At 50.7% G+C, this 26,644-nt stretch overlaps 9 protein-coding genes; 5 read left to right on the top strand and 4 right to left on the bottom strand.

Moving 5' to 3' along the window:
* Positions 1-889: 889 nt before the first annotated feature.
* Positions 890-2,472, bottom strand: RCC_00677 (related to glycosyl transferase, group 2 family protein; the record flags this gene model as incomplete). XM_023765837.1 has 2 exons in its annotated part: positions 890-1,079; positions 1,139-2,472. 2 exons carry the CDS (start codon positions 2,470-2,472, stop codon positions 890-892), a joined length of 1,524 nt encoding a protein of 507 aa, XP_023621605.1.
* A 1,545-nt stretch (positions 2,473-4,017) lies between these two features.
* Positions 4,018-5,492, top strand: RCC_00678 (uncharacterized protein; the record flags this gene model as incomplete). XM_023765838.1 has 3 exons in its annotated part: positions 4,018-4,677; positions 4,730-5,222; positions 5,278-5,492. 3 exons carry the CDS (start codon positions 4,018-4,020, stop codon positions 5,490-5,492), a joined length of 1,368 nt encoding a protein of 455 aa, XP_023621606.1.
* A 1,899-nt stretch (positions 5,493-7,391) lies between these two features.
* On the top strand, positions 7,392-10,228 carry RCC_00679 (uncharacterized protein; the record flags this gene model as incomplete). XM_023765839.1 has 5 exons in its annotated part: positions 7,392-9,071; positions 9,134-9,199; positions 9,249-9,386; positions 9,440-9,848; positions 9,906-10,228. The coding sequence occupies 5 exons, from the start codon at positions 7,392-7,394 to the stop codon at positions 10,226-10,228; spliced, it is 2,616 nt and encodes an 871-aa protein (XP_023621607.1).
* Positions 10,229-11,278: 1,050 nt separating this feature from the next.
* Positions 11,279-13,373, top strand: RCC_00680 (related to carboxypeptidase C (cathepsin A); the record flags this gene model as incomplete). XM_023765840.1 has 5 exons in its annotated part: positions 11,279-12,020; positions 12,085-12,179; positions 12,277-12,387; positions 12,443-12,648; positions 12,701-13,373. The coding sequence occupies 5 exons, from the start codon at positions 11,279-11,281 to the stop codon at positions 13,371-13,373; spliced, it is 1,827 nt and encodes a 608-aa protein (XP_023621608.1).
* Positions 13,374-16,342: 2,969 nt separating this feature from the next.
* RCC_00681 (uncharacterized protein) lies at positions 16,343-17,774 on the top strand (the record flags this gene model as incomplete). XM_023765841.1 has 2 exons in its annotated part: positions 16,343-17,454; positions 17,525-17,774. 2 exons carry the CDS (start codon positions 16,343-16,345, stop codon positions 17,772-17,774), a joined length of 1,362 nt encoding a protein of 453 aa, XP_023621609.1.
* A 186-nt stretch (positions 17,775-17,960) lies between these two features.
* On the bottom strand, positions 17,961-18,842 carry RCC_00682 (uncharacterized protein; the record flags this gene model as incomplete). Its single annotated transcript, XM_023765842.1, has 1 exon — positions 17,961-18,842. The coding sequence occupies one exon, from the start codon at positions 18,840-18,842 to the stop codon at positions 17,961-17,963; it is 882 nt and encodes a 293-aa protein (XP_023621610.1).
* Positions 18,843-20,102: 1,260 nt separating this feature from the next.
* On the bottom strand, positions 20,103-21,471 carry RCC_00683 (uncharacterized protein; the record flags this gene model as incomplete). XM_023765843.1 has 2 exons in its annotated part: positions 20,103-21,368; positions 21,421-21,471. The coding sequence occupies 2 exons, from the start codon at positions 21,469-21,471 to the stop codon at positions 20,103-20,105; spliced, it is 1,317 nt and encodes a 438-aa protein (XP_023621611.1).
* A 663-nt stretch (positions 21,472-22,134) lies between these two features.
* On the top strand, positions 22,135-23,717 carry RCC_12233 (uncharacterized protein; the record flags this gene model as incomplete). XM_023765844.1 has 5 exons in its annotated part: positions 22,135-22,416; positions 22,682-22,905; positions 22,975-23,124; positions 23,181-23,239; positions 23,317-23,717. 5 exons carry the CDS (start codon positions 22,135-22,137, stop codon positions 23,715-23,717), a joined length of 1,116 nt encoding a protein of 371 aa, XP_023621612.1.
* Positions 23,718-23,804: 87 nt separating this feature from the next.
* Positions 23,805-25,227, bottom strand: RCC_12234 (related to monocarboxylate transporter; the record flags this gene model as incomplete). XM_023765845.1 has 2 exons in its annotated part: positions 23,805-24,919; positions 24,972-25,227. 2 exons carry the CDS (start codon positions 25,225-25,227, stop codon positions 23,805-23,807), a joined length of 1,371 nt encoding a protein of 456 aa, XP_023621613.1.
* Between the last annotated feature and the right edge of the window lie 1,417 nt (positions 25,228-26,644).

Below are 26,644 nucleotides of genomic sequence, written 5' to 3' on the forward strand. Positions count from 1 at the left end.
ATGCCGTTTGAGATGGTTTTTTTACCCTAGTGTGATGGATGGGTGYGATTATGGGGGTTTGTAGCTCGGTATGCGTACTTCGTTTGGTGGATTGAGTTTCTCGTTTAAAAAGTGTCTTCTTCTGTGTCTCGGGTACTTCTTTTTGAGGGAAATTCCGAGGAAATGGAGGGGGTGTTACGCTTTAAGTCGTGGGTGGAATGTGGTGTGGTGGTGTAAATCTGGATTTTTGGAATAGAGAGAGAGGAATGGACTTTGGAATGCTTGGGTTCGAGTTTCGATGGGAGAGTATTCAGGCTTGATTTGATGCTACCTACTGTTTGTTTAGCTGGAGGTGTTTGTGTTATTTATTCTCGTGTGATTTTCAATCTGTGATAGGGATTTCTTTTGATGAATGTATTCGTGGTCTGTGGTTGATCGTAGTGTGTATGCATTTGTAGTAGTTGATCGTAGTCTGTAGTCTGTGGTCAATCTATCTTGCAGTCATAGCCTAGGGTTAAGCGTAGTAGTCAAGCGTAGTAGTCAAGCGTAGTAGTCAAGCGTAGTAGTAAATCGTAGTAGTCAGTCGTAGTCTGTAGTCTATAGTCAATCTGTCCTACAGTTAATCTAGTCTATAGTCAAGCGTAGTAGTCAGTCGTAGTAGTCAAGCGTAGTAGTCAACTGTAGTAGTCAATCGTAGTAGTCAATCGTATTCTATAGTCAGTCGTATTCTATAGTCAATTGTAGTAGTGAATCTTAGTAGTCTATACTATTAGTCAATCGTAGCCTCCAGTCAATAGTATTCTGTAGTGCTGGATGTCAAACAATACAGTAAACAAAAAATATTGGTTGAACAAGCTTCATTGGCTTGACTTTCATTATATCTATATCTATATTTTTGATCATGATTCCATTACTTGCGAGCCGTTGGGTTCCAGCTGTTGTACTTGACAACCTGGCGAGCGTGTCCATACAATCCCATGACTGCCAGCAGTACCAAGTATGGAATGTATGCAATGCAGAAAACCACCATTTGCCAATAAGTAGTGAACTCCGATCGAACTTTCTCCGTAAAGTAAAGAGTAAACAGAAGAGCGACAATTCTGTAAAAATGTTAGACATGTCCGTGTATCTCAATTGTGATTGATGGAGGAAAACTTACGTTGCGAAGAAAAACCATTCCGCCATGGGGTATCGAAAGAAGATGAGGCTAACAAACTCCGAAGTATTGTGTGGCCAGCCCGTGATAAGGAAGCTCATGAGCAGGCATGTGTGCATTGTGACGAGGTAGTAGCTGATCTCGCGCACGAACWAGAGAGAGAAGACGCCGAATCGTTGATCAATTCCTCGGCTGCCGGTTGGTGGGTTGTTCCAGAGCAATGGCATGTGCTTGATAGAAGCTTGGGTCCAGCCCTGAGCCCACCGCAGGCGCTGCTTCCAGAAAGCTCCAAAGTTGTTGGGTGCCATCTCAAAGGATGTGACGTTCATGTCGTGAACAGCTTTCTTGCCAAGACCGTAGGCGCGAAGAGCCGAGTCGATGTCTTCAGTAAGCATTGATCCGTCCATCTTGTGTTCGCGGAGGAGAGGTGCCTTCCAGTATCCGTTGCTGCCACAGAAAAGACCGAATCCAAACATGCGGCTTCGGCCTGGGTGGGAGATGGCGTAGATGCGATCGAATTCAATGGAGATCATCTTTGCGTAGAAGCTCTCGTTGGTGTTGTATACGATGCATCGACCCTGGACGATATCGACGGTCTCATCGGCAAGGAAGCGCTCAGCTGCCCAGCGGGGGTTGTGTGGGTGTGGGCAGTGGTCGGCGTCGAAGATTCCAATGACATCTGCGTTCGACTTGAGAGAGAAGAAGTAGTTGAGGTTGTCTGCCTTGGACTTGGAGCCGGGCACCTTGATAACCCGAAGGTTCTTGTATTGTTCTGGCAACAAAGCCAGCTCGCTCTCCAGAGGCTCGATTTCTTTTGGTGTGTTGTAGACCAAGTTGATGTTCAACTTCTCCTTTGGGTAGACGAGTTCCTCACAGGCGTAAAGGACCTGGTTTCGGATGATGTCCTTCTCGTTGGGGAGGTAGGCAACGATGACAATGTCAATGATTGGTAGATCCTTGGCCTTGCCGTTGAGGTCGCTGGGGAATTGGCTGCAAGCTTCGACGGCCATTGCAGCCTTGCGAGCATCTCGTACCGGGGTCAATCCGAGGAAGGACTCGATCACACAGGTGGCTGCAATGTAGAAGTTTGTTGCCATGAAGAAGAAGTAGAAGACTTTGATGGTTCCTTCGTTGCATAGAACGAATATCGCAGTTGTGACGATAAAGTATGTCACAACCAGAACGAAGGGGGTCCAGTCTAGAATCCAGTCTGAGAGGATTGATGTCCCTGATCGGATGGCTTGTGTTGCTTTGGATGTGAGGGATGTGATTGATGATTTTGCTCCTGTGGAGTATGGCTCTCCTGCTTCGACCTCCTTTGACATGTTGGTGTTCATGTTCGTGTTTATGTTTATGGGTAGCTGTGTTGTAACCAGAGATATGCTGAGGACTCGCTTGATGCTAATAGATTGGAAGAAAGAAGACGAGAAAACAACTCGGAAGATGTATTGATGTGTTCGATGTGTTTGATGTTTTGATGTGGGTTGTGTTGATGTGTGATGTGTTGGTGTGTGATGTGTGGATGTGTAATGTATTGATGTGTTGATGTGCTGGATGAATTATTATTTTACTGTCCAAGTTGGATGTATATATGGGATTGAGGTATTGGTATGCCATGCGGTGGTGATGGTACACATCGTTCTAGCCATGGCATTAGCCATGATGGTGGTGTGTCCGCTTGAACTGCCGTTGCGTTCGAGGCGTAGTCTCTTTGCCTGGGGAATGGAGTTCTCCTCGGCGGTGCTAGGACCGGGTGTGCCTGGACCATGACACATTAGGACAAAGGCGACATCCCTACGGGCCTTCCATCCCACACTAGGGGACATCGTGCGGTAGTTGCGGCTCAACGACGCATGCAAGTACACGAGGTATGAAGCATCTCCGGACGGTACTGCCAGGCACGGGAATCGCATCTTCGCTCTGGTTCGCTACTGATGTCGTCCTTCGAAGTTCTAGCCCAAAGTCAAGATAGATCTGGAGGATCAATAACGTAGAACTCCACAACGGGGACTACTGTCAAGCTAGAAGACAGGCACAACGTCGTTCTCTCAAGACTCAAAGCGGCATAAACTTGAGGCCGGCAATTTCGTAGCGTAGATTCGCATAATTGTCGCGGCTTGAGACTAACTTAGACTCATGCAGCACTGGACTGCATTGCCGGTGTTCGGTCCATGCCGGTCGATCATCGGTGGGTCCCGAGTGAGGATGCGGAACTCTAGTCTTCCTCGAACGCTAATTCCATGCGGCACCAATCCCCATATGCGATCCTCTGGGAGTTGCCTTCGACTCTTCTCGACCTGACACATGTATGGTACTGACGTCTGATGTGGGCATCGGCGGGAGCGTACGACGGCTCGGCAGGCTCGAGCGGAACGTACCTTGGTTCAGAATGAAGCTTGTGTACCGAACTTCGATGCCTTCGTTTCCTCAATCACAGTGGCAAAAAAACTCATTACGTTCGGGGAGGCCTGTGTACGAACGAGACCTCGGTGAAGGAAGACAACCCACGAAGTCCTTCATAAGTTGTTGGACATCCCACGCGGTCGAGAAGGTTGATTCCTGGAGATGAGGCATATTCCCACCAGGATCGTCTGTAAGGGAACAGAGTTAGGGCGTTGCGTCAGGACTTCATCTGTTTGGTTCGTCTCACATCTTAGCGAACCATTGTTGGGAAAGCGGTGATCAGCCCTATTGATCAGTACCTCGCACCGAGCGATTTTGAATTACTTCAATCTGGGCCAATTTCATGGTGAGCTCAAGAACAACGTCTCAACATCGTCAAGGCATCTCTCTACTTTGGACACAGCAAGGATAAGATCTGCTTGGTTCCTTTTGCGCAGCACAAGCCTTGTCTCCTGGTAGCATTCAAGGGTTCGGCCATCATGTCCACTTCCAACGATGAGAAGTCAGGCAACAGTTCCCTCCGAAGCTCGACAGACGACAAGTTGCCGGTCAGCTCGATGTCATCATTTGAGGCTGCCAAACATGATGCTCCGCTGAAGCGATCAAGTCGACACTCCTACATCACTGGTCTCCGAGGAATTCTGGTCATTCWCAGCTTCATCTGGATCTTCTTCGAGACCTTTATCCCAACTATGGTTTCCGACAGGACACCAGGACCGGCCTACCAGGACATTTTACGATATGTGCTGAGCGTCCCGCTGTGGAACGCCAGCCTCATATACAACTTCTTCATCGTCCTRTCCATGCGCACTATTTGTGTGTCCTTTCTGGAGAATCCCACGGGACAAACGTACGCAGCGACTATTATCCGACGAACCGTACGCATGGTCCTAGCCATTGCTGTGGCCTCTGGGCTGTCGATGCTCATATTCTCTCAAATCGGGACGCAATACATCGCCGAGTTCAAGACGAAACTTCCCAATCAGTCGATTGAGACCCCATCTGTGATATCCAATGGAGGCGCGGCTATCGGAGCCATCTTCAACTTATTTTGGCTTACCGAAGATTGGTTCACGCAAGCTGCAAACATGTCCTGGCCGACTGCAACGCTGTGGGTCCCTTCCGTCATCTATTACCAGGTAAGCTCGATTTGCAACAGCAAGCTTCGCTGAAATTCTGACACTGAAACAGTCCTTCACGGTATACTTCTTGATGGTGATCTTGCCGTTCACACGCCCGAAGTGGCACATCCAAGGTCTGGGGCTATTCGCCCTTGGGTCCTTCTGGATGTCGTACTGGGGATGGTACTCCGCCACTGGTCTTTTCTTCGCTGATCTGGCCATCAACGCCACGTTGAAGACAGAACTCAAGGCTGGATTGAAAATCAAAGAGGATGTGCGCGTTCCATACTGGGGCGTGGCACTTCTTTCCACAGCCGCTGGGATGGCGCTAAAGTACTTCGTTGTCCTCCTTCCTCGTTATGTCAACAAGGAGTTGGAGCTGCACCCATACCTGGATCTCTCCGAGAGTCACTCGGTCGCTAGCTTCGCTGCCTCTGGGCCATACGCCAGAGTTGACGACTTCCTGGTAATTGTCGGCATCATGATCGCTGTTGAGCTTTTTGATGGCGTTCAAAAGTTCCTCTCCCTGGCACCTTTCATATGGCTTGGCGAAAGGTCGTTCAGTGAGTTCACACTGCGCAGTCTGTTGCATTTCCATCCAGCTAACAAGCTCGGCAGGCATCTTTACGGCCCAATGTCTGACATTCTGGACGGCCGGCATCAAGCTGTGGCTTGTTCTGGCGGAGAAAGGTATCAGCACTGCTGGTACAAATGCCGTGGTGCTGTTAGTATGCTTTTTCGCCATTGCTGCTTTCTCGGAAATCTTCCACAGGTGTATTGACCTACCATCGATTTGGGCCGCGAGGAGCACCTATCTGTGGCTATTGAGATAATGGCAACACGTTGAGGGTAGTGGCTTCATCGCCACTAAGAGAGCCAACATGTGGCTATAGCTACCAGAATGATAATGCTCAAGAGATAAGAGTACTCTCCATTATTGTGACTCTGATCATCAAGTCGTGGTTGTAGCGAGGGGGACATCTGGGATCCATCTCAAAGCAGGCAACCATCAATCACACCGCCCCTGCTCGTGTCGAGAGCATTGGCCGCGAATTGTGGGATGTAGCGTGGATTTTGGTGGCCCCGTTGTAGGTTCAATGTTGTGATAATCAGGCAGACTGCATCATGCAGACCTTTCAGGACGTCACAGATCTGAGCTCCACTTCAAAACCCGCTGGGATGATCCCTGCACGGGAACGTCACGGCGGCCGGCCTTCCCGTAAATCAGCCCTATCCGAGCCGACATCGCCGCTCATACATCATCGCGTCCAGCGGTTTCCCTCACTCGTTCCTCTACACCACCCGCGGGCGGCAAACGGGGTGCCTCGCCGCGATGCTTGTGTTCACCACATGGATATGTACGACTCCAATTCTCCATCTCAAATCGCTGCATAGCCTAGACCGCCTTGTTCAGGAAATTCATCCACGTGGTCCGACACAAAGCACCACATTATCCATCACACAGATGCCTTTCTCCGGAGCGTCAACGGTCCGCAGCTCAGCAGATTAATGGGCCAATGCGAATCTCTCCCAAGACCATGATGTCCACTGGTATGGAGCTTGAAGATTGCGCGATCCCTCCGTTGAGAAAGCGCGATATCGTGGAAATGCCGCTCTCTCCCTGGCATGGAGGGATTGCGTGGATTCAGAGATCATCCGCATGATGCATCCTAAAGGCCGGTCCTCACATGCTGACGAGCATTGTCTGCTGGGAAWCTATACCTGAAAGTCTAAGTACCAACAAAGGACATGCCTTAAGGTTTTCCCTGAGCCCTCATTAAGCTCTGATAATGTTTTACAACCACCAGAGTTCGATAGGGTTTGTCTAGCATTCCCGCTCTTCCCAATAAAGTCATTACCAAAAGGTGGGTGTGGAGCCCATAACATCCCCAAAGCATCACAAATGCTCAACGCAAAGGCTAGATATCGGCACACGTTCCGCGAACATGCTCGCCACGCCAATCCTTTGTGTTCACCTGGAGTGCTCATCTACGCTAGATCCATAAACCCGAGTCCCGGAATCACGGGCATCTTCCGATGAACGTAATAGGTGTGAGGTTCCGTGGGATGTCGAAGGCGCTGGTTGCGAGCTTACCTGGATGCGTTCGGTCATGATTATCTACTTATTACGCATTGATGTATGATTTGACCTAGACTTACCCTGGCCGATCGTAATCCTCGTCCTTCAGAGATCCATCTCAACTCTGATGCGTGGTTTTCTTGAGTGGCCACCAAAGACGAATCTTTCTTCACTCTTATACTGCACTGGCCTGTGGTAAGAGCGCTGTACAACTCGACCCGGCCGAGGTGTTGCAACCATGCTGCTTCTCTTGGTGACCTCTCTCGCAACTCTTGCAATCGGAGCGGCCAGCAGTACCACCTCCAGCAGCTCATGCCCATGTGGCTTCATCGATTCAAAGACTGATACTCTTTACACGGAAAGCATCATTGTATACTTCAACGAAACCAACCCAGGAGATCAAGATGCGTTCGAAATACTGGACTATGCAAAGCACAATGAAAAAGGATGGAAAGCGATTTACCGGCAAGGTGCCAGTCCTGAGAATGTGTACATGGGAAATAACGGATCCCTGGACTGGCAAAACAAGATTGACGGCACGCAGCCAAGTCTGGAGATGATACTAGAAGGCCGGCGATTCGATCACCTCTCGAATGGAGCTGAATTGCGTTCCTTCCGTAAAGACATCTTACGTGGCACCTTTTCAGCCTCCATGCGGTCGGCACAGCCATGGATCGGCGGCTCCGCCATGTCAATGTTCCTCAAATACAACGACTCGCAGAGCCTACAGGTTGACTTGCTCAATAAAGACGCAGCGACCGATGCGCAGATCATGCAGCTTGTCAATGGGGAGGCTCCGGGGAACGATCGGGCTTTGAACTACAGCTTGATCGTGGGTGGTACACCAGGGTACCCAGGCCGGTCACCGTGGACATTCATGGACATAGGCCTCGACTGGTCTACTGATGCCGTTGACTTCTACGTCAATGGTAACCGCACCCGCCACGCGACCAAACAAGAAAGAACTCTCCCACAGACGCCGGAGGCCTTGCATTTCAAACACTGGTCGACCGGGGACGCGAGCTACATGCAAGGTCCACCCGTCAATGCTTCGGTCGCCAATGTTAAGTGGGTTCGAGGATTCTTCAACTCTAGCTTGATGACCAAGGCAGATCATGAAGAATACGACCAGCGATGCAGAATATCGATGCCATGTTCAGCAGATGATTTCAGCCTCCGGGGATCTACTCCATACGTCGCGGATGCTACAAGACCATACAAACAGTCACGCCCGCAAGAGCATCTGCGGGATGCGGCGGGCTACGTTGCAGCATCTTTCAGCGTTATTGGAATCGTTTCCCTGATCAACGCGCTCATACGGCGTGGACCGTGGCACAAGCTGAAGACTATTCAATTTCCTGGAACAAAAGCCCACTCTGCAAACGCACTTAGGAAGTCACTCCGGGCTTCGACTGGTGCAGAGTTTGCCGCAAGCTATAGCCCGCCTGAGTCATTGGGGACAAGCTCCCCAGCTCCCGAGTACTCCTCACCCTACTGTGCGACTCCTGCACCGTCCTATCAATCTCGGCAGCACACGCCGACGCAGTCCACTTCATCACTCCATGCGGGGCCTACGCATAAACCTAGTCTCTTAGGACTGGCCATCGTACCCTCTCGTATCGAGGAAGACGAGGTGATGGAGGTGGAGTCGAGTGGATCTAGCCAGAAGACCGCGTCCAGCATCAACGAGTACGAGAAAGATCTGAAACATCGATTCTTCAATCAAATTCAGCTCGACAATGGTCTGGAGAAAGAGGATGCTGAGAAGCACTTTGGGAAGAACGAGGTAGTCGAGCCTGCTGCCCCAAATGAGTACCCAGTCCTGCGCAATACTGTGGCCCACGATGTTCCAGATGCCATGACAGGTGGCGCAAGCGTGGATCCTTCAAAGTCACAGCTTCCACAAGAGCCTCAGAAGCGTATTGACCACTTGGCCGGCCTCGTTGTTGTCATGTGCTTCTGCGTCACTCTTCGACATTTCTCTCTCACATTCTGGCCATACGTGACTGAGGCGTCGGGGGAGATCAAACACTTCAAAGCCGACCAGTGGCTCGCCTACGTTCTAGGTCCATTTATCTTGACACCATTTGGGATTGGCCCTTTTTTCATCACCGCCTGTCGCTTTTTGGCCCAGCGATATCTCAAGACTGGCAATCTCGCGGACATTGGCAACAAAATGTTGCTTCGAGCGCCGCGCATGCTTGTTCCCTGTTTCATTTTCATCATGCTCGAGTACTTCTTGATGGAGCTTGGCTTGGTTGCCAAACTTGAATGGCTGCCGAGCGTATCATTCAGTACTTGGCCATACACGACGCCTCAGGCGAACTTTGGAGTAAGTAATGCGCCGTGTGTGGAATACGCATTTTCTGACCTGGACASGTATTTCTCAACGAGATTGTTGAACTCTCCTATATCATCCCGAACCGTGCCCCAGAGGTCGTCAACCATTATTGCGTTGGTGTAAGTGCATTCTGCTGCTGATGTCGCAACACGAATTGACCTTTTCAAGGTACTCTGGACAATCCCTGTTCAATTGCAGTTCTCATTCGTGGTTCTGATGGGCACTGTCATGGTCAGAGACATCAAGAAGACCTGGAAACGAGCGGGCTTCTACACTCTAGCCATAGTTGCAGGGTGGTACGCACGGGTAAGTGTTACATCTACCAGGCTCATCACGTCAGCTCGCTCATACATCAACAGAGTTGGTCATCCCTTCACTGGGCAGGTCTTATGCTCGCGGATGCGGACATCAACCACGGCTGGCTCAAATGGACACAGGCGAAATGGTACCGTCATTATCCCATCCTCTTCCTCGCCGTCGGAATAACACTTGCATCACCCTTGGCTCTACTTTTCAACAGCAACATCTACAACTTTTCTTTCTTGGGCTGGGAGAACGGCATTCATCCCGATCCAATGACTGGCCGGCCCCTGTTCGAGCTCGTCGAGGACATCAACTCGCTTTACCCAGCTTACAATGCCCCTAACATTGCCGTATTGACTTTCAGCATCGGACTTCAAATCATTGTCGAGCTGTCGAAGACGATCCAGTGGTGTTTGAGCGCACCTTTCATTACGTTTTTCCATCCACACATCATGACTGTGTACCGTAAGTAAAAACTCCTATAACTTGGGAAAGTTGAATGCCGCTGATTCACAACCACAGTACTACACGGCTTCGTCTTCTGGTCACTAGGAAGTTGGCTAGCAGTATCTCTAAGCACGACCGGAATCCCATATTGGGCACTTTTGCTCATCGTCGCGGTGGTCTGCTACGCAGTCATCCTCATTTTTACCGTCATTATCAGTCCGATGACGGAAGCTGCGACTAAAGGTTCGAMGAAGAATATTTTGCGTTGGGCAGTTGAGGAGCCTATCCCTCATCGACAAACTACCGCGCCGTTCAGCAAGCAGATTGTGCTGGATAGGGTGGATAATCAGCTGGAAGAGATGGAGCATGCGAGGAGCGATCCTGCTGTTGCGGCTTGATTGTATTTAAGACTTGCGAATCCCATGTTTGATGAACAGCATACGTGCTTTGGCTCTTGATTCTTACCGTGATTTGGTAGCGTGCGAGAAGTCCACTTCTTTCCCTTCGTTCCCTCCGTAGAAATGATGTCAGGGTTAGGGTTGGGGTAGTGCAAGATTTTGTCACGACAAGCGCATGGCTTCCGCGCTTGTTCTATACCTGTGAGAATACTCTATGATGTTTATGGAGTAGATAATGAAGCAATCAGTTGGGTGTCACGCTTTCTTCGAGCATCTTATTGCKAGTATGTATTGTGAGTAAGTGTTTAGACACTCAGCGCCACCACCACAATGACCACATCCATTCTAGATTCCTGTTGCAATCTCACACATCCGACTTCAAGACATCGTCCTTTTACTACATCTTCCCCCCTTCTCATGTACCGCCCCATGTTTATCGATCAGTGTGAGAGGGACAGGGTAGTACTCCAGTTCACCGCCAGTTACCGGAGTGTGATGATCAGACGAGGATCATAAACCACAAAGAGCATGTCTGCTAGGATGTAYCCGGCAGGCACAACAATGCATAGTCTGACTTTCCCTGCAAGTCTCCCTGCGATTGATCCTTCTTCTATTTGGCACATGCATCATACACGAGGCAATACATATCTCTAAGGTAGATAATGTCTCGGCCAGACCGACATCGACATCGACATCGACATCGACCACCGTTATCTTACCCGCGTCATAGGAAGCTGAAAGCCGACACGAAGCGTACGAAGCTTTCTCGAAGCTCGCCGCCATTGGGCCTTGATTGGTGAGTCCACGTCACAATGCGGACTCCCCCGCGTGCTCGGCGCGCTTGTTCTGCACAAGCAATGCAACGCTGCTCCGGGGTTTATGAATCACCTTCCTGTCCTGGCGCTCGATCACGTAAGTGTTGATTGGTGGCACAGGAATAGACCTTCGCCAGCCATCTTGACTGCCTCGCGACTCGCAACGGACGGCAATCATACAAAGGGCCCCGGCCACCCGTCCAGACCTGTTTCTTCCCATCTTCGCCAACTCAAGATGTTGATGGGCAAGCTTTCGACTGCGGCGGCTTTGCTGCTGGCGTCAATGCCCTTTTGCTCTGCATCGTTCATTCTTAACAACGACAAATTCAAGAATGTCAAGCGCCAGGTCTATTTCCCCAAGGATGCTACCAATGTCAAGACGATGACGACACCCAACAATTTCACCATTCGCTACAAGATGCCTGGTCAGGAGGGAGTCTGTGAAACAACTCCCGGAGTTAACTCTTACTCTGGCTACATCGATGTCGCCCCCAATGTCCACATGTTCTTCTGGTTCTTCGAGAGCAGACGCAACCCAGCAGAGGATGATTTGACATTGTGGCTCAACGGTGGCCCTGGCTCCGACTCATTGATCGGTCTGTTCGAAGAGCTTGGTCCATGCCGTATCACGGAAGACCTGGAGACAGTGCTCAACCCATATTCCTGGAACAACGTCAGTAACATGCTATTCCTGAGCCAGCCTGTTGGCGTCTCCTTCTCCTACCAACAAGAGGCCAATGCAACCTACGGCAACTACTCCGGCACCTATCTCAACAGCTCCTACGCGAAACCCACTGGTACATATCCCGTGCTTGACCCGGTAAATGTTGGCGAGATTGATACCACGGACCTCGCAGCTATCGGAGCCTGGCATACGCTTCAGGCCTTTTTGGACGGTCTTCCAAGCTTGGAGGGAAACAGAGCTACCAAGCCAAAGAACTTCAATTTGTGGACAGAGAGCTATGGTGGACACTATGGTAAGATAGTCTACATCGACTGAGGTTGACGACCTAGATTGTGCGGTTCGCTGACTTGGTGTAGGTCCGGCTTTCTTCAACTACTTCCAGGAGCAAAACAAGAAGATCGAAAACGGAACTACAAAGGGCTACCCGCTCAACTTCAACACCCTAGGAATAGTAAGTGTCTTATAGACGTTCAGGAGGACATTGCCAGTTCATCTTCGAAAGCCACCTTTTTTAGTTCTGCATTGATCGTTGTCTTCTTCTACTGTAGATCAACGGCATCATCTCAGAGACCATCCAGGCTGAGCACTACTACGAATTTGCCGTCAACAATACATATGGCATCAAGGCATACAACGACACAGTATACAACTATGCAAAGGTAAGATCGAGCACGAAAAGTAGCATTACGGACACGATTAACCAAAGTGCCATAGTTTGCGAACACCATGGTCAACGGCTGTCTTCAACAAGTTCAGAGTTGCATTGCCGCTGCCGCGGACGTGCAAGATGGATACACAGGCAAAGTCTCGTTCAACGCCAGCTCTAGCCCTAGCATTGCAGCAGTCTGCTCCGAGGCACAGGCAATGTGCCGTGACAACGTCGAGGGCGTCTACTACGCATACGGAGGCCGTGGTACCTAGTAAGCTACGATTTTTCACTTCTCCAAGATTTATACTGACTTTCCCTTTCAGCGACATTCGCCACCCCAATGACGACCCAACTCCGYCTTCGTTCTATACTGATTATCTCAATCAAGCGAAGATCCAGAACGCCCTTGGCGTCAGCCTCAACTACACAAGCTCAAACACCGACATCTACTTCCAATTTCAGAGCACCGGCGACTTCGTCTATCCGAATTTCCTGGCCGATTTGGAGTCGATCGTGGCTTCTGGAGTCCGCGTGGGCCTCTTCTACGGCGACRCAGACTACATCTGCAACTGGTTCGGAGGGCAAGCAGTCTCACTCGCACTCAACTACACACACAGCAAGGAATTCGCAGCAGCCGGATACGAACCTTTTATGTTGAATGACCAGCAATACGGTGAGACAAGAGAGTACGGCAACTTCTCATTCACAAGAATCTACGAAGCCGGCCACGAGGTTCCATACTACCAGCCTGCGGCGTCTCTGGCAATGTTTGAGCGCATGTTGAGTGGAGTGGATATTCCGGAGGGCAAGGAGAAGGTCACTGCAGACTTGGCAAGCTCAGGTTCGGCGAACAGTACCCACACTGTTTCGTTCATGCCGCTTCCAAGCACTGAGAGCGCCGCATATGCGTCGTACAGCTCAAGTCTGATTGCGTATTACAACTCGCTTGATACGCTGCCAATGACTACAGCTGCTGCATCTTCCGCAGCCGCATGAGGGGAAACGGAGAGATGGTCATGAGAAGACGAAAGGAAAGAATGGAAGGTGATGACCCTGCATTACGTGGAGATACTAATGATTCTATCGACCCTGCCCTATAATKAACAAAGATCCTACTTTTCTGCTCGTCTCTTCGAGGAATTTCACATTGCTCAGAGGTTTGAAGTTCGCCAGATGTCTGTAAGGGGTTATAAACGTCAAATAAGCTTTTCAGCCACATTCGACTATACCTAGATGCATGAAAGCAAGCTCTGCCTCCGTCTCCTTGAGAATTAAGAGGTGCAAACCACCGGTTTTCAAAACAAAAATCGGGTTTTGGGAACTAAGAGCATGCCGTGGTCACGGTTTTCAGAATCCGAACTGTATAATACCTAGTCTATGGTCTAACATTTCATCGTTCGATAAACCGAGCTTCCTACATTATACGCGCATAACTTATATGTCTTATGGATACCGAGAAAAGTCCAATTTAAAGAGGGAGACAAAAGTCGAATAAATGAGCTACTAGTACAATAGTACTCGCCCGCTTTAGTCATCCATGTGCAATGTTATAAGCTTGTAAAGCTCTGGTAAGAAACCTCAAAAACAAGAAAACGGTAAAGATCGACTTGAACGAATAACCTCCCAGGTCGTCATCTTCGCTGGACATCACCACAACCTTGACTCCTGTCAACTCGTCAAAGGTACAAAAATGGCTCCCATTCTTGACCCATCGCCGAAGCTACTCCCAGCATACCGGAATCTGGCATGGAACGTACCGGCGACCCTCACCGACGAGAGACCTGTACTCGCCATCCTAGAATTGAAGATCAGAAGCGGCATCAATCTCCTGGAACCTGGCACGATGGCAAACAACCTTCTTCGGAAAGCTCTCGAATACTGCTCGTCTTTGCCCCAGGCTCGCGTTCACTGCGGACGAATTCGGGACGAATCCTCATCATCAGTCATCATTTTGTTGGTTGAGCTGCCTTCCGCTCGTGCATGGCAGGATTTCCAAGCATCGGCCGCGCTAGATCCCCTGGTGCCAACATTCGAGTCCAATCCAACCTGCAATTGCTTACCCTGGACGGCCCCGGAATCATTCCAACTCAGTGGTACTGTGGAATTACTCACGGTCCATCTGGGTACGGTGATTGAAGCGCGTGTCTCGCACAGACGCCGCCAGTTTGACCAAGCATGGGCCGCATTCGCTGAGAATATCGCGGCGACTGGAAGTCAGAATGCTTATGGTGATTGGTTCGAGCCCCATTGCATGGCCAATCCCGCTTTCGACTCTCCTCCGGGTCGAAGAGCGGGCGTCTTTGCAGCGTATGACGCGCAGCCCGCAATATTCCTGGGCATCATCTGTGGCGAATCCACCGATGGCGATGCTTCGCAGACCGCTGTGACAGAGGTCGTACAACAGTCTGAAGGTAGTATGTTGAGACGTACATTGGTTCTGGAGCCTTGGCTGGAACAGTCTCGAGAGATTTACACAACGCAATCAAGTTCAATGCCAGTCGGGTCACCCCTGGCATTGTTCGAACCTGTCAAGCCGGTATTCCGTAGAGATAATGGCATGAGTATTTCGGGAGAGGACATGACCTGGCGCGCGAATTACTATGCGGATCGCCGAGCCAAAGCGGCCGGCTTTCCAGAGCCGCGTGGTGGCCTCCATCCCTTGGGAACGATCAATCAGTATTCTTGCCCGGCGTATCTGGGTGACGAGCAAGTAGCAGATGCTTCCTTGCCGATGGTTGACACGCTTAGCTTGWCATTCAGGGCTGGCGTTTTGGACGCATCCGGCAATCAAGCATTAGGACATCTTCGGCAGTTCCAACAAGACGTGACAGCCCTGAAAAACTGCGAGGCCCTCCACTTGACTCGAAGGCATGGGGATGCAAATGTCGTGGTGTTGTTTATAGGTAGGCTTCAAGAATGAGTGTGAAACTTGCTGACCGTGCGGTAGTGTGGCGCTCTCGTCAGAAACGACCAGAGGATGTATGGGCGGTGTGCAACCCCTTCCTGCAGAAACGCGGTCTTTTGAGTCACATGGAGCGCGGTCCTCTACAACAACATAGCTTCACCATCAGCACTGGTGCATTGATTTCTCTGCCAACGGACAAGCATCTCGAGCTCATCACCTTTTGCACGCCCGACAATTTCGAGGCAAAGCGTCTCTTACAGATCCACGCCAAACGATACTTCGACACTGCACTCGTGCTCGGCGTCGTCGTTGGAAGAGGCAGTGCGGGCAAGTGCATCAACTCTGGGTACGCGCACAAGCCTCCACATCCGGGAGAACACGCAGCGTTCATTTCTTTGTGGAGTTGGCGTAGCGTGGAAGCGCGCGAGCAGTGGTACTCACAATTTCATGCGATTGTACAAAACAACTATGAGAGACTTGGACATGTTGTAGATGGAGTTCGTCTCGTCGCGACTGGCGGAATTCACTCTGAAGTACTAAATCGACAGATGTGATTGTAGATCCACAAGCTAATAAGACCAAGACAAGGAGAATGATCAGTTGGAATGGTCGCTATAATTTCAAGGATGCAGCACCTCGGTTCTTGCATCAACGCACATCTAGTGCCGTATGGGAGCATACAGTGCCGGCGGAGTGAGCCGTTCATACTTTGGCTCGCGCGGGGTGCGTGAGATGTCGTTGCACGGTGGGAGCGTCCAAGGCCGCGCTCTTGAATACTATTGGGCAGGCCTGCCTAATTCACCTGAAATAGGGAGGGAAAACTTCAGCGACAGCCCGAACAGGAAAGGTCTGACAGTCGATCGTCCATCTGAGTTTCGAAGATCTTTGCTCAACTTTGAAAGACGTTGGCCATGATGCCTCTAGGCTCTGGCAGAGTTCAAACAAGATTTTGGATAGTATACACCAAGATGTCCGACTCTCGAAATCGTGCACGAAGTCAGCTTCAGGCACCTCATATTCACCATTCCATCTTCTTCGGGGCAAGAATATTCCGCCCAAAATGGCTCTTCGATTCGCAGTCTCCATGCTCGCGGCCCTTCCGGCTGTGATGGGCCAGTTGACACCTCTCAAGCCAAGTGAAGATCCATTCTACCAGCCTCCAGCAGGATTCGAGGCACAAGCTCCCGGAGCAATCCTCCGGACTCGACAAGTCCAGGGCGCCTTCGCTGGTCTTCTTCCAGAATCAGGAATCGGAATCAAGACCTTTCAGCTGCTATATCGCACAACAGCAAGCAATGGCTCGGCAATTTCCACCGCCACAACAGTCTTCAAGCCTTCAAACTCCAAAAACGATCGATTCGTGTCATTCCACACAGCTTACGATGGCGCAACTACGAATTGCAATCCTTCGTACACATACCAGATGCTTGCCGATCCTACGGATGAGGATGCTTTTAYAGCCGCAGAAATGCTCATTATCCAAGCCTACATTTTCTCCGGCTACATTGTCTCCTCGCCCGATTACGAAGGACCCGAAGCGGCATTCGGCGCTGGTCGAATGACCGGAATGGCAGTTTTGGATTCTATGCGTGCAGTCTCTCAGTTCAGGGAGATGGGTTTCACGAACAAGACCCCCAAGATTGTAGGAACGGGGTATTCCGGTGGAGGTCTCGCTACTGGCTGGGCTGCTTCCCTTCATCCAACTTACGCCATGGAATTGCCGATTCAAGGCTGGGCTTCGGGCGGCACGATTGCTAACGTCACGGGAGAACTCAGCTATATCGATGGAAGTTCCGTCTCGGGTTTCTCCACTGCTATCTTGGATGGTCTGCTGAAACCAAGTGCATACGGTGCGGAGCTTCAGCCACTTTTTGACAGGATCATTACTCCTTTTGGACAAGGTGCTTTGGATTTCGCGAATATGCACTGTCCTTTACAGAGCCTCGTACCGTACGCAGGAGTGCGTGTACAGTCGACGTCTTTCCAGTCCGAGGGTGATAGACTCTTCTACGACCCTGTCATGTCAGCTGTCTTGAACAGAACTATCATGGGAGCCGTCAAGCAGGAGACGCCGATTGTCCCGGTATATCTATACCACTCTCAAAACGACGAGGTCATTACCTACGCGAACGCCTCGTCCCTCGCGGAGAGATGGTGTAATTATGGCGCTAGGTGAGTTGTCCTGTTTCCATCTTAGACTTTACTTGAAAGTAGTAGTAGGGCTGACTGATTGTTGTGACAGCGTTCAATTCACCAACCTGGCTAACGGCGGCCATTTCACCGGGGAGATCATCGGTTTCGTCAGCGCCTTTCAGTTTGTGGAGTCGGCTTTTGCGGGTACTGTGGCCAAGGGATGCTCGAGGAAGACGGACCTTTCGACCTCTATGAATCCACTCGCGCTGGGTCTTCAGCTCGAGCCGCTGCTGTTCGATTTGCTCACTTTGCTTGTAAAGGCTGGTCGGGGAGTGCAGTTTGGGGGTTCCAATGCTTGAGAGTTTGTCCAACTCTTGACTCCACGGCGTAGGCTACAATAACGTCTTTGTGGAAAGGAATGAATTGAACGAACCTTGATTCATGTCATCGCAACCCTTTTGCAGTCCCTCTGCGAGGATTGTTCCCCTCTCATGGCTCATTAGGCACTTCTTGAAGTCATGTCTCATTGCAAATGTACATATGTATCAAAACTTGAGCGTGAGCGTCGGATCATAAACTTTACTCCGTCTCCCACTGCCAGCTTCATGGAGCGATTGCCGGTACGAGTACGCTTTACTTCGTCTTCCGCTGCCAGCTTCATGTTGTATGGGCGTGTGATTCCCCTCGAGCTCAAAGACCGCAGTGGTGGCTTGCATCTCAATCGCTCTTTCCCTTCCACCAGCCTCAAACCGCTCGGTATCTGGACCCAGCTCCGAGGGATGCGAGCGCAAGCCGTAGTCGCTTTCTCCCGGCAACTCGGCCTTGAATTCCATGAGTGCCGCTGTCCGTCTTCTAGCCTGCTTTTCCTGCTCTTTCAGTTTCCGTTGCCTACGTCTCCGCCAGAGTAATCTCATCCAGAAGATTATGGATGCCGCCCCGATTAGCGCGAAGATGCCACCGACAATGAGTCCGACTTTCAAGGTGGTGGAACCGGGTCCATCCTCCTCGTTGGGAGGAGATGGTACTTGAGTCAAGGTAGCCGTGACGGAGACGCTCGTAGAGGATAACGGTGCGGACGTCGGAGTAACAACCTTCTCGATAACGTTGTACTGTGCGCTCGGTACATCTCCCACGCCGTTCGCAGCGTTCGCGGCATCCTGGTAGATCTGCGATGTGGTGCCCTTCATGGATATAAGGGTAAATCGGTTCGAGTAATTGATGACCTGGTTCCCATCCGTCGTATTGGAGGTCATCTTCAGGTAGAAGCCATTTTCCACCGAAGCAGCTATTTCTGCAGCGATTTCCCCTTGAACCAGTCCCTCCGATACGCTCCCGTTTGCGCTGCCGATTGTCTGCAGCACATCTGAATTGTCGACCGAATTCCCTCCCACAATCAGTTCTATGGTGTATGCGATTAGATCGCTCATGTCCGGACTTCCTCCCGCATCGGTCCATGATATCGTCACTGCTCCAGGTGGCCATGTCGCACCACCTCCAGGAGATGTGAATACAACGCCGGTGGAATAGGCGTTTCGTAGGAAGAGGAACAGGAGCAAAATGAATGAATGAGTGTTACAAGGCATTGAAGAATGCATGTGGCATAACGAATGAAGGAATGAATGAGTGAATGAATGAATGAATGCGCGTGGTATACGCGAAAAAGGTGTGCGGAGGAAGAGTGGACTCTCAATCGCTTGCAATCGTCATGTTGTGGTTGTGGAGAACGAAGCAGCAGGCTGCAGGAAGACGGTCGGGTCCCTTGGATCGCGCCCTGCGCCCCCCATGTGATCGTCAAGGAGAGATCCTTGGTACCGCGTGAAAGTCCGAGCAAGGCTTGGCGCTGCCGCGTGGCACCCAGCGTGGAAAACACCTTTTCAACAAACAACAACAACATCTCCGCCGTCTTCATTGAAAATGTGCCATTTCATCACCATCATCGATATCATTCTCGCTCCATCAAACCTGCAATCGCTTGCACAACAGATATGAGCATGGTTTTTTACCCCGAGTCCGAATGCGAKATGATGATGATTAGCTGAATACGACGAACCCCGACATGGCCAAGGCACTTGTCATTGTATCCATTCTCGTGATCCCTGGCTAGTATGTTGCCGGTGATGCCGTAAATCCGTGAGCATATGCGGACTTCACGTTTCGTTTCGTCCGCTCTCCAGCAAGGACAAAGATCTGCTCGATACAATGGATTCCTTCAGTACGAGACCTATTACATGATCAGGGTGAATGCCGGTCTCTACGTGTCAGTGGGAGACCTTTAGTTGCCGGCTCATTGGCGTAGTATGGTTGACGGTTCTGTGGTCCCAATTTCTACCCCTTTTCGGGTGTCGTGTTTCCTCTTTGAAGAGAGATTCGCTGAAGCCGGGCGTACGTGCAAGTGCAGAGGAATCAAGTAGAAGACGCAGCGAGGCAGATGTAGCAAGTGGAAAGAATTCCACCTGCACGCGGTAGTTTGCAACAATGCAGTTGACATACCCAACTGCTCACTGCGTTCAGTGAGGATATCTGCATGTTCATGACTTTTGCACGAATATCAACCAAGGCTCGCGGAGAGAATGGACCAACACGAAGGTTGTCAGACTGCTTTTGGGAAGAGTTTGATCCATCATCATCATCATCATCACACGGTCTCCTAATAATCATTTCAAGCCTCACTATCTCATCACACCTCACTACAGCTTAAACACGCGCCTAACAGCACGCTTCAACCCCAACCATCTCAAAAACAGACTCAATCGCCAAGAAGCCACCCTCGCCCAGAAATCACCGTGCAAGAAGCGGGCCGCAATCACATTAGAGAAGAGGCGCATCTGCCAGCCTTGATCTGCCACCGAAACCTCCCACTCCGATAGAGTTGTTTTACCATGCAGCACGTCTCGTAATTCAAGACACGATGTTGCCGCGTTATTGGTAGCCTGTCCAGCATTGGGCGGCATGAGGTTTGCTCCATCGCCTACCAGCAAAAGGCGTCCGTTGTGGAATGACCTCCGCCCAACAAAACTCTCGCGGATCGTGGATACGAAGGGCTCCTCGGTTACATCCATCAGCTCCATGAAAGCTTTGTTGAGTGATGGTCGGATGGAGTCTCGACGTTTGTCCCATACGGCCATGTTGAGTTTACCCCGAGGAATGGAATTGGAGTGCGTGTGACCATCCCTATCCGTCAATATGGCATCGAGCTCGCTTTTGCTGGCCACGGTAGTATACCAGATCCAATTGAGCAGCCGTTCCCCTGGCTCGAGCGAACCATTCTTGCCGGGCACTGCATAGCCGATGCAGTAGTTCCCTCCTGGCATTGGAAAGATGTTGAAACGTGTATCGAACAGTTTGCTGGTCTCTTCTGTTACTTTGGTATCTGGTACGGTTCCTCTCCATGCCACAAACCCAGCATAACGCGGTTTTGATGCGCTGGGAACGACTGATGCTCGGACTACTGAATATGGACCACTTGCATCAATGACCAGATCGGCATCGAGAGAATAGGTCGCTTTAGCGGGATCAGCCATGTCTTGAATCTCCACTCTCAAGTGATCTTGTGAAGAAGGCTTCACGCCAACCACCTTCTTGAGAGTATCAAACGTGGACGTTCCAGAACCATTAGGGGCAGCCGCGGGCTGTGTGCAAAACGGGCTCGAGAGGCCGTCAAAGATTCCTCGCAGACGATAGTAAAGCGCCGTCCAGCTTGTCAAATACATTGGCGATGGCGCGAGCGCTCGCGTCTCATTATTCGGGCCCAGGAATTTAAATCCAGGACAGTCATAAGCAAGTTGAGCGTCTGTGCGATCGTACTCTTGCAAGAACTTTTTGCCTTGAGGGCCCGTCCCCATGCCTGCTCCATAATCGGCACGATTGGAGTCTTGTTGCTCCAATATGCGTACGTTGTGGCCGAGAGATCTGAGCATTATCCCGTGCATCAGTCCGCTGATTGAACCGCCTATCTTCGCCATTGAATTAGAGAAATGCTGCGGGAAAGTTCCTTCCAGGACTTACAATGATGACCTCCATGGTCTTTCCTGAAGCGATCCCAACGCTTGGAGCCATGATGCCGAACAGTTTTGGACAATACCTATATCTGGTTATCAGATCAATGGACTCAAGAAACACAGCAGCATAGCTCCGCAGCTGTATCCCGCGGCTCAACAACAAGGGTCTCCGAAGTGATCCATGTCCGGATCGGCGGTCGATATAAGGTTTCGACCGCGCAGGATTCACTTGCCAAAGCGGAGCTCCAAGACTCCAATCAAGTCACGAGGACCGATCCCTCGAAGCAGAACCGTTGGGATCCTTCCAAAAAAGCAACAAGCAAAGAATCCTTCACGCACAAGTCGCCCGGAAGCGTTCGGCGACCGAGAGCAAGCTCAATCTCTGTGAATCCTTCAGAAGCACAGGAATCACAGCCGAGGATGTCAAGGGAAGCAACGGAGAACTCGATGTTGGCATGCGTCAAGAAGCTTTCAGGTGGACAGCCATGTTCGAAAAGATCGTCGACGCCACGTGAAAGTTTGGCATAGCTGGACGACACACACTGTTGCATTTTACGTACAGGCGTCTAATGACTATCGCACATGCAAATCCTACAGTCCTTCGGCGTTCCTTCGTGTCGCATGGGATTACTGTTAACCTCCTTCACCGGTTTCCGTGCGTCGACCAACATATCACGCTTCACGCATTCGCAACGAGCATATTGATTTTTTCTCACTTGCAATGTTGGTGGGAGAACTCTCTGGTCTGAACCATGCCGGTCGGCTCGCTTTCATCTCAGGCCTGGTTATGGAGATTCTGGCTCTGTGTGCTGTGTTGTTGAGATTTTCGACCAAGTTCAAGACACGACTGCCATTTTCCCCGGACGATTACCTTTTGCTGGGGGGCTTGGTTACATTCCAAGCTTGGTTTGGAGTGCAAGTTTGGGGTTTGGTACAAGGTGGAGGAGGGAGGAATATTCAGGATCCTACGTTTGATTTCACAAGACTTAGGACTTTCTTGCAGGTGCGTTGTGCGGAGCTGTTAATAAGAGGGTTCTTCAATCTGTCGAGAGTCTTCATTCCCGCGCCTCGATTGGGAGACTGTTCTCTCGACACAGTCTCTAGGTCCAAGAATAGCGGACACCTCCTCATTAGCAGACTCGCGCGCCAGACAGCGAGAGATCTTGTTGAAGGGAAAGCCTCGTTGCAAAACTCCCACCCTGATACATCTGGCGTCGTTCTTACAGCGTAACCCCGAGATGTACTTCTTGACTGACCATACCTCCCAGGCTCTATACGCCGTCGAACCACTTTACGGACTCAGCGTAACACTCATAAAACTCAGCATCCTAGTCTTCCTCCATCGAATCTTCTACAACAGCGGCAAGAGCATCATAATATATTCACTCTACACCATCTGTGTCCTCTGGTGGATCGTCTATACCATTACTACCTGCGYCAACTGTCGCCCGGTCCACAAATTCTGGAATCCGAAAGTCGAGGGTTACTGCTAGTAAGTCTTCGAAGATGACGAATGAAGTATTGTGGGGGTTTTTCGAGCTTGTACTGATTGTTCATCTAGTAATTACGGAAAATTCTGGCTGGGAGTCGAAATTGTGGATATTCTGATCAATTTCAGTATCCTCATCACGCCGCTGAATGTACTCTGGAGGTTGAAATTGCCGATGAACAAGAAAATCTCAGCTAGTGCACTATTCGTCTTTGGCGGATTGTAAGCTCTAATCAACATATCCTCAGCCTGAGATGAACTAACATAGAATAATCCAGTGTTTGCATAACCGGTGTAATCCGTCTCGCCCTCACATACATCCCAGGCAGCGCCTTCGGTAAGCCTCACAGTCCTCATTACATACATTACAAAACCACCTACCTACCTAGCTAACCACACAACACAAAACAACAGTTTCCTTCTCCCAAGCATACCTCTGGACAAACATCCACATAGGCGTCGCAATAATCTGCGCTTGCCTCCCGCTCCTCGCGCCAATTTTAGGCGGTATCGGACATGTACTTCGGGGTTCCGTGACGGGCGTTTCGCAGCTTTTACAGTCCATGCGACGAGGTTCGAATTTTTCGCGAGATCAGTCTAAGAATGATGATGATTCAGATGCGGATGTGGAGAGGGGAGGTAGTAATAGGGATCCTTATATGGGTGGGGAGGATGTTGCTTCTTGGAGTGCTACTGCTAAAGGCGCTTTTGGTGAACGTGAGGAGGTGCTGCAGTTGCAAACGTTTCCGGAACGTGCAGAAAATAGGGCGGATTCTGCGTGTATTCGTGTGGAGACTACTATTTCTGTCAAGTAGAGTCGAGTATATGAGTGGCTTTAAAGAACTTTCAAGAAAGACATGACATCCATCAAAGTATGGACTAAACTATGAATTACATAAAGGTCAGTATTTGACCTTGAGCACAACCCCCGTCTTCAAGATCCGACTGGCTGCCAGCGCCACGGAGCTTCCAATCAGAGCACATCCACAGAATACCTGCAAGTACAGATAATCCCCCGTACCATCAAGAATGGCGCCTCCAATCGGTGCGCCAATCAAAAGTCCAGTTCCCAGCGGAACAAACATCATACCCATCCACACCCCCAAAGCGCTCAAATCTGGCGTCACACCCACGATAGTCGCGGGATCAAGACTACCCAAGGGCGCACTGATGAAACCGAACAGAATGCACCAAACAATAAGCCCGGCATCGCTGTGCACTGCATTCCAGCAAAAAGCCAGAATCCCAGACGCCAGTAGACAGGGGATCAAGGTGTTGAAGGCACCAATGCGATCGGCTACGACACCTGGGACGACTCGGCCGATGCTATAGCCGACGTTGATTAAAGGAAGTAGATAGGGGATGATAGATGCCTTGACATCCATCACGGCTCCACTGGTAGCATACACTTGCATGTAAAAGAATGGGATGTAGATTCCCACGTATCCCAGCAGGGAAGTAATGGCGACAAGAACATATGGACCATCACGCCAGGCAGAAGCATCGAAGAGTTTGCGAGGTCCAGCGGGTTTTGTACGCTGTTTCCAAAACAAATTGGCCAGCAAGAGGAGCGCTAGAAGGATGAAAGCCAGAGTGCGAACGGTCCAGCCGAAACCAATTCTCGGCTGAAGATTGTTGAAAATGATGGGGAAGAGGATTCCTCCTATTCCGCTACCAGAACTTGCGAGAGAAATTGCCAAAGCACGACGTTTGACAAACCAGGTCGGGAGAGATGCCAATGTCGGCAAGAAAATGAGAGCAAGTCCGATGCCATTCAGAACGCCTTGGGTTAGGATGAAATGCCAGTATTTGGTGGAGATGGAGGTCAACATCATGCCCAGAACTGTGCAGATGGAGCCGACTGGAAGCAAGAGTTTGAAGTATCCGCAATCGTAGAGGGGGCCAACGAGTGCGGATCCGAAGAGCATGAGTGTTCCTTGGAGTGATCCAATCCATGAGATGGCCGAGGGAGACGAGTGTGGGAGTTTTGATGCTTCGTAAAAGGATTGAAAGGCACCTTTGGGACATTAATTATCACGGAGTTGTGAGAGGGATTGCGAGATACACACCGTAGCCGCCAATCATGCCCCAGGAACAGAAGAAGATACAAAAGGCGCCCAAGCATTGCAGCCAAGCGACGCTTCCATGATCGATTGGTGGCTGTTTATCTGTCGGCTCTTGGGGTTTTGGTGCTCCTACACCTTGCTCAGTCGTTAGAGACCTGGAGTCTTCTCCGGCGGCCTGTGGGATTGAAGCATTGCGTGAGATGGAACCGCTGTCAAGAGAGCCCTTTTCCGCGTCCAGTTCCACATTGGACTCTGACATGTTGACGAATGTACAGGGCCCTGCAATGTCCGCCAATGATGTTTCCCTTTCGGACAGGATATGATAGTAAGTGGCAACTTGAAGTGCTGACCCAAGGCGCACAGCGCAGTTGGCCCCATCTGTCACATCATTGTGCGTTGCTTGCAGTGCAGGAGCGATCGCCCAGGTGAGTTTAAGGTTTAGATCTGCTGAGCCTATTTCCGCTAATGGCTAGCGCGCTTACATCTTACATCATGTAGCGTGGGAGGAAGGAGCGGGTTAGTCCACACTATCAGAATCATTGGAGGCGTGGGTCTGGACAGGTCCACTGTGGCCATCGTCTTATCTGTGCTGCGGCCACAGCCCCACCGAGCCGCAGCTCGTGAGTCCACTGTATAGATTTTGGTACATGTGTACAATCTACATCCATCAGTATGCGCCAATCGACTGCTACGAGAGTCCAATGCAGGACTATCGTGGTCTTTGTCAGCGATATGGGCTGGCCTCGAAGACATCATCCACGGTGGATCAACATGTGGCGTCCGAATCCGTCGTGTGTAAAGATTCGAATTCGAATCCTTCACGGATTGCCTGCGCCATTCGTCCGAGCAGCTCTTGCTCGGAAGATGGTGGGATGCCATGGCCAGTAGTGTGCCTAACACCAAATCGCCGCGAAGGATTGCAGAGTTGGAACAGCCTTTCGCTCATTCCCGGATAGGCATCATCTGTCGGATCCCAAAAGTGCACCGTCGTCGTACGAAGAAGCTGAGGCTGATCCACGCCATCCAAATGTTGATCAGGATTCAGCAGTTTGATCTGGCCCGACTGCGCAGCTTGCAAATCCAGAGGAAGCGTTGCCGAGAACAGCACGGCCAGTTCGAATTCAGGCAGTTCTTGCCCATCTTCGAACATGAATCCGCTTTCCCGCGCCGCGATGATTGTCGCAGCAAGACCAGCTCCCTGGGAAAATCCCCAGACTCCCTGGAAAGGGCCATGGGCTGTGCAAAAGTCTGCCACGTCTCGGACTGCCTGCAAAATGCTCGCGGATGAATGCGAAGTGAAGTGCTGATAGTAGGCGTCTTGTTTACCAAACGCCTCTTCCACCCCGGCCGCAGGATCGACTCCTTCGGATAACCTCCCGTCGACAAACTCATACACGTGCTGCTCCGACAGCAGATATCGCAACGGCGCTGTACTGTCATTAGTTGTGACACTTCTTCGCGTTTCCTCATCACATCTTACCCGTTTGCAACTCAAATATCTGCGCACCGCTTTTCAGCACTCAAAGCATTACAAATGGTTGATCCTGGAAGATGGGGCTTACATCGCCGCTCGTGCCCATTCCATGCAAGCAGAGAAACCGCATGTTGCGAATGATATGGACGGGTTCGTGGAGATCTTGCTCGCGATGGATTGCGCCCAATGAGCAGTTCGACCG

The sequence above is a fragment of the Ramularia collo-cygni genome (assembly GCF_900074925.1).
Source record: "Ramularia collo-cygni strain URUG2 genome assembly, contig: RCC_scaffold01, whole genome shotgun sequence".
NCBI classification, from domain to species: Eukaryota; Fungi; Ascomycota; class Dothideomycetes; order Mycosphaerellales; family Mycosphaerellaceae; genus Ramularia; species Ramularia collo-cygni.